We start from the raw sequence: 12,500 nt of genomic DNA on the forward strand, positions 1-12,500 counted from the left end.
ACACACACACACACACATGTGAAGGTCTGGGTGTGTGTGTGTGTGTGTGTGTGTGTGTGTGTGTGTGTGTGTGTGTGCAGACACAAGCTTCTAGTAAACATTCCCTGAAAGACACTTTCCATCTGTGACACTTGGTAATCTCTGAATGAACAGAGGATGGCCGAAATAGACCTTGGATTGAGGTGGGTGTGTGTGTGTTGTGCGGGTGTGTGTATGTGTGTGTGTGTGTGTGTGTGTGTGTGTGTGTGGTGTGTGTGTGGGTGCGTGTGTGGGTGCGTGTGTGGGTTTGCATGGCCCTTTGCTCTCCAAGGCTGCCTATTGACCTCGGTCTATTGAGAACCAGTTTGCCTGTTTGTTTCTGTTGCCAGAGAGACCCCAGACCAGAATGAGTGTGTGTGTGTGTGTGTGTGTGTGTGTGTGTGTGTGTGTGTGTGTGTGTGAGAGAGTGAGAGTGAGAGAGTGAGTAATGTACAGTATCTAAAGAGAGAGAGAGAGAGAGAGAGGGAGAGAGAGTAATGTATGTAAAGAGAGAGAGAAAGAGAGAGAGAGAGAGAGTGTATGTGTGTGTGTGTGTGTGACTGTGTGAGAGTGTAGAGTAATGTATGTGAATGGAAGTGATCTGATGAACACATCAGATCACATACATGTGGAGAGGGGACATGTCTGGTCTTGTCGTGTGTGTGTGTGTGTGTGTGTGTGTGTGTGTGTGAAAAACAGTGTGTGAGTGCCTGCTGGTATATGTATGCCTTGTATGTATGTATGTATGAATACTGTGCGTGTGTGCGTGCGTGCGTGGTCATGGGGTGTGTGTGTGTGTGTGTGTGTGTGTGTGTGTGTGTGTGTGTGTGTGTGTGTGTGTACATGGTCGTGTGTGTGTGTGTGGTGGTGGTGGTGTGTGTGTGTGTGTGTGTGTGTGTGTGTGTGTGTGTGTGTGTGTGTGTGTGTACATGGTCGTGTGTGTGTGTGTGGTGGTGGTGGTGTGTGTGTGTGTGTGTGTACATGGTCGTGTGTGTGTGTGTGTGTGTGTGTGCGTGCGTGTGTGTGTGTGTGTACATGGTCGTGTGTGTGTGTGTGTGTGTGTGTGTGTGCGTGTGTGTGTGTGTGTACATGGTCGTGTGTGTGTGTGTGCATGGTCATGTGTGTGTGGTGGTGGTGGTCCAGAAGTGCCGGTGAGAAAGGCTGCATCTGTACTAGGCTGGTTCCTGTTCTATTTCTGCCTCATGAGATCTGCCTTAACAAGCTTCACTTCTCCCAACACACACACACAGACACACACACTCTCACTCTCACTCTCACTCTCTCTCTCTCTCTCTCTCTCTTTATCTTTATCTCTCTCACACACACATGCAATCACACACACACACACACACACACACACACACACACACAGACATGCATGCATGCACACACTCGCGTGTGTCAATGACTTGACATAGATTTTGTCATACAAGCATACATAACAAGCATAATTTCATTCTATAAAACCTCTATAATTTGAACATATTTTCTGTTTTCTGCATAATATATATATATACTGTATTGTTTATCATATCACTCATATATATATATATATATACTGTATTGTTTATCATAACACATATATACTGTATTGCTTATCATAACACTCATATATATATATACTGTATTGTTTTTCCATCTCAAACACTGAAAATGTCAGGTGGCGCAACCGTCCGAGCAAATTAACACCATGTGAAAAGTATTAAATATTGAGTTTAAAAGATAAGGATATTAAAAAATAAATATGGGGCATAATTTGATGTTGAGGACCTTTGAAATAAACACAATGTACTAGTTTAGTACCTCTTAAATTGTTTGGAAAGTTTAAAAAGGTTTGTCTAGAGATGTGCATGAAATGAAAACCCCAGCTGACTGATGAGTGAAAGGATTGAGATCTCTCTCAAATATTGATAAAAAAAAAATAGTAACTTCCTCTTCATAGTTGGACTGGTCAGGTTTACATGTCAGGTGTACCAATGTAAAACTATGAAAAAGTTATTTTTAATGTAAACCTCTTTATTGTGTTGTGAAATTAAATGGGTGAACTTCTAAGTCAAAAGGTTGTACAGGTGTAAAAAGAGACCTGTTGTCAGGGGAAGCAACCAGATAAAATACTAATTTAAACTATATATATATATATACTCCTCCTCCCCTCCCTCTATGCTCTCCTCTCCTCTCCTCCTCCTAAAACTCCTTGTATCCTTTATCCTCTCCTCTCCTTCCTCTATGCTGAGAGCACCTCCCTCTCTCTCTCTCTCCTCCTCTCCTCTCCTCCCTCTATGCTAAGAGCACCTCCCTCTCTCCTCCTCCGTCTGTGGTGGCTGGCCTCCTCTCTTGTTGCTGCTCAGGCCACAATGCCCCCTGGTGGTGAATGTGGACATGACCCCTACGTCAGATTAGACCTGCACCAGGACAGGATGTGGCTGCATGTATATTTGCATATGTGTGTGTTTATAGACATATGAAATGTGTGTGTGTTTATGGACATATGAAATGTGTGTGTGTGTGTGCACTGTGGTTTGCACAGTCGCGTGCATGATCACTCTGATGTGTTGAGTGGTTGGTCATTTTGTCTTTTTCCTCTCTCTTTCCCCTTCTCTCTCTCTCTTCTCTTTCTCTTCTCTCTCTCCATCTCTCTCTCTCTCTCCATCTCTCTCTCTCCATCTCTGTTCTCTCTCTCCCTCTCCATCTCTCTCTCTCCATCTCTGTTCTCTCTCTCCACCTTCTCTCTCTCTCTCTCCCCACCTCTCTTTCTCTCTCTCCATCTCTTCCTCCATTTCTCTCCCTCCATCTCCATCTCTCTCTCTCTCTCTCTCTCTCTGTAGATCGCTAAGCTCCGGCAGCAGCTGCAGCGCAGTAAGCAGGCGGCTCGTAAGGAGGGAAAGGAGTGTGTGTGTGTGTGTGTGTCGCCGCTGTCCATCCCACAACAACACTCGACCCCGTCGCCCAGCAACACACCCAGCGGACAGCCCAGCACTGCCAACATGGCCAGCCAGGCAACGGTGAGAGAGAGACACACACACACACACACACACACACACACACACACACACTGCTAGTGGTTTACCTGGTGTAGCTGCTATTCTTGTATGGCACTGACCTGAGCCCTGTGACCTGTGTGTGTCCATGTGTTTGTATCTGTGTGTGTCCGTGTGTGTGTGTGTCCGTGAGATTAGATTACATTGAGTAATGAATGAATACGTGCTCTGTGAGGTGTTCTATAGTACAGATGTTTTGTAGTGTGGCTAATCCAAAAGCTTTAATTCTATAAACTTTAATCAATCGCTGTAAACGTGTGTACACACACACACACACACACACACACACACACACACCACACAGGGGCCTCTGTGTTTGAAATATGTAGGGTTTAACACTTCCTAGTGTGGACCTGGTGTACACACGCACACACACAGTGTGGAGCTGGTGTGGATCCACTGACACTGTGCTTGGTGTGTGTGTGTGTGTGTGTGTGTGTGTGTGTGTGTGTGTGTGTCACTGTTACATGTATGTAGTGTGCAGCTAGCAGTATCTTCCTGCTCTCCTGATCTAATGAGTATCTAATGGTCTTGTGCTCTTAATCTCTCTCTCGTCTCTCTATTTCTCTCTCTCTTCTCTCTCTCTTCTCTCTTTTCTCTCTCTTTCTTTGTTTCGCTTTCTCTCTCCCCCTCTCCCTCTCTCTAGTCCCCCATGTCGTCCAAGTCCCAGATGTCTCTGTCCAGCATCACGGTGCCCAAGCCGTCCATCTCCAGAGTGCCCAGCAGTATGGAGGGCATCAACCACGAGCTGGAGAAGGTGTTCATAAGAGAAGGCGCCGAGAAGGAGGAGCTCAAGGTACACACACACACACACACACACACACACACACACACACACACACACACACACACACCACGAGCTGGAGAAGGTCTTCATCAGAGAGGGCGCCGAGAAGGAGGAGCTCAAGGTACACACACACACACACACACACACACACACACACACACACACACACCACGAGCTGGAGAAGGTCTTCATAAGAGAGGGCGCCGAGAAAGAGGAGCTCAAGGTACACACACACACACACGCACGCACGCACAGACACAGACACACACACACTAGAGCTAGTTGTTATTAAAGGAATCTTCATGTGTTTTCCTCCCCTCCTCTCCTCTCCTCTCCCCCCCCTCCCCCCCCCCCCCCCCCCCAGGCGCTGGAGGTGCCTGACGGCCGGCGTGCTCCGTTCCCCCCCCAGCAGCGCAGCGGCAGCAGCAGGAGTGTGGACACGCAGACGCCGTGTGCCCCCGGCCGCTCCTCCAGCTGCTCCTCCCTCTCCCCCTGCCCCTCCCCCGCCTGCCCCCCCTCCGCCAGCTCGCACGGAGGCAGCCCCTACGCCGAGGACCTGCTGGACGAGCGGGACAAAGGTACACACACACACACTGTGCACACACACACACACACACACACACTGTGCACACACACACACACACACACACACTGTGCACACACACACACACACACACACACTGTGCACACACACACACTGTGCACACACGTACACACACACACACACACACGTACACACACACACACACACACACACACACTGCACACACGTACACACACACACACACACACACTCGTACACATAGTTGACGATGACCAAGACAGAGATACACACACACTCACACAAACTTATATGTAAACACTCACACAATATCTGCTTCCAGACATGTCCTGTGATGTGATGTTCTCTCTGTCCTGTGGTGTGACATTCTCTCTGACGTTCCTGTGGTGTGATGTTCTCTCTGTCCTGTGGTGTGACGTTCTCTCTGATGTTCCTGCGGTGTGACGTTCTCTCTGTCCTGTGGTGTGCCGTTCTCTCTGACGTTCCTGTGGTGTGACGTTCTCTCTGTCCTGTGGTGTGACGTTCTCTCTGACGTTCCTGCGGTGTGACGTTCTTCTCTCTGTCCTGCGGTGTGACGTTCTTCTCTGTTCTGCTCCTGCAGTAGATAGCGGCAGCAGCTCCCCGCTGCCCAAGTTCGCCTCGTCCCCCAAACCCAACAACAGCTACATGTTCAAGAGGGAGCCGCCCGAGGGCTGCGAGAAGATCAAGGTGTTCGAGGAGAGGTGAGCGTCACTACCAGATACACATGTGTGTGTGTGTGTGTGTGTGTGTGTGTGTGTGTGTGTGTGCGCGTGGGTGTGAGTAACACAAGTCCACAGATCTTTGCAGGTAGTGATTAATCCATGGTGATGACTCCACTATATTATCATGTCATGAGGAGTTTGCACATGTTTAAGATGAAACTTATCTAAATTATGTGTTATTATGCAATATTATAAAGTTTAGATCAGATAGGCACTGCCTAAATGATTGTCACCATGTTGTCACAGCAACACCTCCGCTTCTTTCCTGTTTTCCCCCTGACATCACTTCCTGTGTTGCCCAGCTCCAGATGTGCGGGTGCAGCTGCGGTGCCGCTGTTCTCGTGTCCAGACAAGAACAAGGTCAACTTCATCCCCACAGGCTCCGCCTTCTGCCCCGTGAGGCTGCCCAGCGAGCGCCGCGAGCGTGACGAGGGGGAGGAGCCAGAGCAGGAAGAGGCGGGGCCGAGCTCGGCGTTCATGGTGCCGGGCCACGCCTATCGCCACGCCCCCAGTCAGGTCTCCGCCTCCACCAGCACAGAGGACGCGACGCTGGACTCCGTCGCCCCCGACGACCCTGATGCCGCCGCCCCCTCGTCGCCACAGCAACAGCACAGCCTGGCCATCAGCTAGACCGCCCCACGCTCAGAGCTGGCCTCTGGCGTCCCACCGCCTCACACACACACACACACACACACACACACACACACACACACACACACACACACACACACACACACAGCGCTACTCCGCCACACCAACACCTGTCTGTCCAACTGAGCGTCCTTCTTTCTGCATGGCAACAGCATAGCAACAACGTCCTGAACAAACCATCACCATCAACGATGGGACAAACAGACAATCTCACACACACACACACACTCCCTCTAAGACTCTTATTACACCTTTGCGTTGCAAGCGTAATTTATAAGCACTGTTGTTAGCAGGGACGAGCGAAGAGTGTGTGTGTGTGTGTGTGTGTTTATGTATGCAGTAAAAGCAAAACGTCTGTGTGCGTGTGTGTGTGTGTGTGTGTGTGTGTGTCCATGTGCAGTAATACGATGCTTTGCGCAAGACAAGGCTGGATGCTGGTTAGTGGTTAGTGTGGACTGAAGATATGCAACACACACCAACTCACTCCCGTTTGTTTGGTGTGTTTGTTTTTGTTTACTGACAGGAGCTCTCTCTGCTGCCCCCCCTCACACACACACACACACAGCCTCCAGGCTTACAACACACACACACACACACACTCAGGCACACACACACAGCCTCCAGGCTTACATCAACACACACAGACACACACACGCACCCTCCAGGCTTACAACACACACATAGACACACACACACACACACACACACACACACACACACACACACACACACACACACACACACACACACACACACACACACACACACACACACAGCCTCCAGGCTTACATCAACACCAAAGCCAGCTTGTGACATCATCAGCTTCTAATTTGAATTTGACCAATCACAGTTGCCCAATTCAACAGACACTGCTGTCGGAAGGGAAGTGTGTGAGTGAGAGAGAGGGAGAGTGTGTGTCCTTAACTTACAGCTCTGGTGTGAGCTTGCGCAAAGTGGAGTATTGTTTCTGTGTAGAGTGGATGAGCTGGCCTGTGTGTGTGTGTGTGTGTGTGTGTGTGTGTGTGTGTGTGTGTGTGTAGCGGTGGAGTGGGGCATGCTTCAGACTATGGTAGTATGTTTAAGATTCAACTGTTCGGTGTCGTGCTCCGTTCTGCATCCCCAGTATGCATAAGCGCCCGATATCTCCGTCAATATGAGCATCATTTTAACCATATAGAACCTATACGTTCCACACAGATAAAAGATGCAAAGCTTGTGTGAACTGAACCTGTGTATTGCTGTGCTCTGTGTGGAGGGAACAAAGGCTGTACTTTTTTAAGATTATGTTTACAATCTATCCAGGTTGCGTTTGTAAAGACTTCTTTAAAAAGAGAAAAACATTTATTGTACAAAAAGACACACAAACGTGTAAAAATATGATTAAAAAAAAGTTAGGCTCAGAAACACATATATATACAAATCTGCATTTCTATCAAATTGGCCGTGATGCGTTGCACAGCCAAACCGTGGCCACCTGTATCACCAGTGTAAGATCCAACCCCACACACACACACACACACACACACACACACACACACACACACACACACACACACACACACACCCACACACACCCACCAGTGCACTGCTGGGGGGTGTAAACTCAGGTAATTTGAAATGTATCGGTCCTATACCAGATGGCTCAAATATCTGCAGCTTCTTTGCTCAACGGAACTATAAGCTCCTGCTCCTCTCCTGCGATGGTACTCTCCCCTCACTTGCTCTTACTCTTATATTTATTTTATGTCTTATTCTCACTTCTAGACTTTTCTCATGACATTCCCTGTGAGGATAGTGGAGTGTGTGTGTGTGTGTGTGTGTGTGTGTGTGTGATGGTATGCATGTTTACGCATGTGTGTGTGTCATAGTTCAAATATTGAAGTGTAAGTCCGTTACTACTTCATACAAACGTCACACTCCACCCACACTGTTGATTGACACGCATAATCTAATTTAAAACTCCTCCCATTCCCAACTGACTTCGCCCTCCATCATTACAGCCAAGGCAGCCAGTACACACACACACACACACACACACACACACCATCACCACAGAGCAGCTCCACCCTGTCTATTCCAGTCATATGAGCAACAAGCTGAGCCCCAGACCAAAGTATGAACACACACACACACACACACACACACACACACACAGACCAAGGCTAGAGGAACAGCGCAGTCTTAATTCATGTTTTCAAAACTCCTGCACCTTATTGAAAAGAAAGAAGAAGCAAAACAGTGAAGGACATGAGTGAGCGCTGTTTAACCGCAATAATACACAGAGAGAGAGGGCACAGCGGGCACACAGCGGGCACACAGCGAGCAGAGTGGCATTGCATAAGGCAGAGAAGGCAGAGTGGCATAGCGTAAGGCAGAGAAGGCAGAGTGGCATAGCGTAAGGCAGAGAAGGCAGAGTGGCATAGCGTAAGGCAGAGAAGGCCAGATGATAGCCGTAACTGGGCCAGATGATAGCTGTAACTGGGCCAGACAGACCAGGGCCAGGTGATAGCCGTAACTGGGCCGCATCAGAGCCAGACCAGGGCCAGATGATAGCCGTAACTGGGCCGCATCAGAGCGTGACCAGGGCCAGATGATAGCCGTAACTGGGCCGCATCAGAGCCAGACCAGGGCCAGATGATAGCCGTAACTGGGCCGCATCAGAGCCAGACCAGGGCCAGATGATAGCCGTAACTGGGCCGCATCAGAGCGTGACCAGGGCCAGGTGATAGCCGTAACTGGGCCGCATCAGAGCCAGACCAGGGCCAGATGATAGCCGTAACTGGGCCGCATCAGAGCGTGACCAGGGCCAGGTGATAGCCGTAACTGGGCCGCATCAGAGCCAGGTGATAGCCGTAACTGGGCCAGACCAGGGCCAGATGATAGCCGTAACTGGGCCGCATCAGAGCCAGACCAGGGCCAGATGATAGCCGTAACTGGGCCGCATCAGAGCGTGACCAGGGCCAGGTGATAGCCGTAACTGGGCCGCATCAGAGCCAGACCAGGGCCAGATGATAGCCGTAACTGGGCCACATCAGGGCCAGATGATAGCCGTAACTGGGCCGGATCAGAGCCAGATGATAGCCGTAACTGGGCCGGATCAGTGCCAGATGATAGCCGTAACTGGGCCGCATCAGGGCCACGTGTGTGCCGGTCCTGCCCGGCGTCTCGCTGGAGTTTGGATCTTAAAGCCATGAACCCAAAACCAGCCATGTCCTGCTAGCCAGTAGATGATATCCTGTGTATAGGGCCGTCTCACACACACACACACACACACACACACACACACACACACACACACACACACACACACACACACACACACACACACACAGACAGAGGCAATAAATATGACGTTGTGACCACTGAGTGTTTGTGGATGTGTGCGGGTCTGAGACAGATAGAGAGAAAGAAAGTGTGTGTGTGTGTGTGTTTGTTTATGACACTGACTGTTCTGATACACTTTCCATAGGAGTCACAAAGTCCAGTTGTGTGTGTGTGTGTGTGTGGGTGAACAAATGTAAACACAAAGCCCAGTAGAGCAGGCTAAACCATATTGAACACTCTCTACAGGAAATGACATCACCATCCTGACCTGACTCCTTTAGAGGGTCTGGCCTCTGGTGATATCAGCCTCCAGGTCCACTCACTCAGCCCCTGAACACACACACACACACACACACACACACACAGAGCTGTGAGAGTGGTGAGTGTGTGTGTGTGTGTGTGTGTGTGTGTGTGCCCCTCCCAGCCTCGGTGAGCCCCCTCGTGTGTGTACATGCTGTAGGTCCTCTGGTGGGTCTGGTCACTGTGTTTGCTAAAGACATTCAATAGCGCACTCGATAACGCACTCTTTCTCTCTCTCTCTCTGTCTCTCTCTTTCTCTCTCTTTCTCTCTCTTTCTCTCGGTCTGCGTCTGTTCTGGATGTAGGCTGAGGGTCGGCCACTTGTTTGGTATTTTTCAAACATAGAGATCTCTTGTGTCTTATTTAAATAAAGTTATTAGCAGAATCAAAACCCCCTGTGTGTCGTGTGTTTGTTCCAGAAGACAGTGGATGAAATGAGGGTTCTACAGTTCTAGAGATCTGCTGCTTTAGGATCCATCAACTGAGGTTCTACTATAGGACTACAACACCCATCTACTAAGTTCTGCTATAGGACTACAACACCCATCTACTAAGTTCTGCTATAGGACTACAGCACCCATCAACTAAGTTCTGCTATTGGACTACAACACCCATCAACTAAGTTCTGCTGCTATAGGACTACAACACCCATCTACTAAGTTCTGCTATAGGACTACAACACCCATCTACTAAGTTCTGCTATAGGACTACAACACCCATCTACTAAGTTCTGCTATAGGACTACAGCACCCATCAACTAAGTTCTGCTATTGGACTACAACACCCATCAACTAAGTTCTGCTGCTATAGGACTACAACACCCATCAGCTAAGTTCTGCTATAGGACTACAACACCCATGACTACAACACCCATCAACTAAGTTCTGCTGCTATAGGACTACAACACCCATCAACTAAGTTCTAGTGCTGTAGGACTACAACACCCATCAGCTAAGAGTTCTAGTGCTGTAGGACTACAACACCCATCAACTAGGTTCTGCTGCTATAGGACTACAACACCCATCAACTAAGTTCTGCTATAGGACTACAACACCCATCAACTAAGTTCTAGTGCTGTAGGACTACAACACCCATCAACTAAGAGTTCTAGTGCTGTAGGACTACAACACCCATCAATAATAATAATAATAATACATTTTATTTATAGTAAGTAGTATAAGTCAATGATCTCAAAGTTGCTTTTTAAATCGCATAGTGTGTCCTCATCATTCACACAAACCCTGGATCTTACCCTCTCTCTCTCACACACACACACACACACACACGCACACATACACACACACATGATGGCTAAAAGATCTGATGAGTGTGTGTGTGTGTGTGTGTGTGTGTGTGTGTGGCGTAGCGTGTTCTCTGGTGAGTGTGTGTGTAGTAGTGTGTTCTCTGATGAGTGTGTATGTGTGTGTGTGTGTGTGTGTGTGTCATAGTGTGTTCTCTGATGAGTGAGTGTGTGTGTCATAGCATGTTCTCTGATGAGTGTGTGTGAGTGTGTGTGTGTGTGTCGTAGTGTGTTCTCTGATGAGTGTGTGTGTATGGTAGTGTGTGTGGTGAGTGTGTGTGTGTGTGTGTGTATGGTAGTGTGTTGTGTGGTGAGTGTGTGTGTGTGTGTGTGTGTGTGTGTGTGTGTGCGGTAGTGTGTTGTGTGGTGTGTGTTTGCGTGTGTGTATGTGTGTATCGTGTGTTCTCTGATGAGTGTGTGTGTGTATCGTAGTGTGTTCTCTGATGAGTGTGTGTGTGTGTGTGTGGTAGTGCGTTGTCTGAGTGTGTGTGTGTGTGTATCGTAGTGTGTTGTGTGTGTGTGCTGCTGGTGGTGAAATGAGAGCAGCAACTCTGATGTTCTGCTCATGACCCCACACACATTAGCTTTAGGAGAGCTGACCTTCCACTGACTCTGTGTGTGTGTGTGCGTGTGTGTGTGTGTGTGAGAGAGAGATCCAGAGAATGTGTGGAATGGAATGTTCTATGAATGAGTGCGAGGCAGAGGGGAAATGAGGGCTTGGGGTGTAAGAACACACACACACACACACACACACTCTGCCCCAGGCCTTAGACATGACCTTACTGTGCATATCAGTGTGTGTGTGTGTGTGTGTGGTCATGACCCTAAGGCTATTCTTCTATTTGTAAATATGTGTTTTTGTCTGGGAAACGTGCACAGGAGTTAGAGTGTGTATGTGTGTGTGTGTGTGTGTGTGTGTGTGTGCGAGACAGAGAGAGATCAGACTTTACCTCTCTTATCTCACATGAATATTGTGGGTTCTTTGGGAGCTTTTTACACAAGTCTAAGGTGTGTGTCATGGTTTGGATGTGTGTGAGTGTGTGTCTTTGCTTTGTGCCAGAGCTCAGATGTGTGTGTGTGTGTGTGTGTGTGTGTGTGTGTGTTTGTGAGTGTGTGTTCACCTCACTTTGCTGCATGTTATGCTGTAGCTGGTTGGTCGTTCTCTGGGGAGTCTACTAACACACATCCACTGTAGGCCACCTCACACGCTCAGTGCTGCCGCCCTCTGCTGGCTCATCTGGGGTACTGCGTCCCCGGTGGCTGTTTGAAGGCGTCTCCACCAGAAGTGTGTGTCTGCTCCTCCGGACCTGCCAGCAGCCCAGCACACACTGAGTACACACACTAGGTATACACCAACCTCTGACACACACCTTAGAGAGTACACACACTAGGTATACACCAAACTCTGACACACACCTTAGAGAGTACACACACTAGGTATACACCAAACTCTGACACACACCTTAGAGAGTACACACACTAGGTATACACCAACCTCTGACACACACCTTAGAGAGTACACACACTAGGTATACACCAACCTCTGACACACACCTTAGAGAGTACACACACTAGATATACACCAACCTCTGACACACACCTTAGAGAGTACACACACTAGGTATACACCAACCTCTGACATACACCTTAGAGAGTACACACACTAGGTATACACCAACCTCTGACATACACCTTAGAGAGTACACACACTAGGTATACACCAACCTCTGACATACACCTTAGAGAGTACACACACTAGGTATACACCAACCTCTGAC

The 12,500-nt window shown here is 48.7% G+C and overlaps 1 protein-coding gene across 4 annotated transcripts in view; it reads left to right on the forward strand.

Annotated features, from left to right (window-relative positions):
* Nucleotides 1–9,807, forward strand: part of glcci1a (glucocorticoid induced 1a) — a 37,371-nt gene extending 27,564 nt beyond the window's left edge. For 2 of the 4 annotated variants that reach the window (XM_062529366.1, XM_062529369.1), the window contains 5 exons: nucleotides 2,844–3,020; nucleotides 3,703–3,852; nucleotides 4,208–4,421; nucleotides 5,007–5,127; nucleotides 5,451–9,807. In XM_062529366.1, coding sequence (XP_062385350.1) covers nucleotides 2,844–3,020; nucleotides 3,703–3,852; nucleotides 4,208–4,421; nucleotides 5,007–5,127; nucleotides 5,451–5,778 — 990 coding nt within the window. In that variant the 3' untranslated portion in view covers nucleotides 5,779–9,807. Of the gene's footprint in view, nucleotides 1–2,843; nucleotides 3,021–3,702; nucleotides 3,853–3,925; nucleotides 3,965–4,207; nucleotides 4,422–5,006; nucleotides 5,128–5,450 lie in introns of all 4 variants that reach the window. The other 2 variants (XM_062529367.1, XM_062529368.1) reach the window with 2 other exon arrangements.
* Nucleotides 9,808–12,500: the final 2,693 nt, after the last annotated feature.

The sequence above is a fragment of the Sardina pilchardus genome, chromosome 24 (genome assembly GCF_963854185.1).
Source record: "Sardina pilchardus chromosome 24, fSarPil1.1, whole genome shotgun sequence".
Classification (NCBI taxonomy): Eukaryota; Metazoa; Chordata; class Actinopteri; order Clupeiformes; family Clupeidae; genus Sardina; species Sardina pilchardus.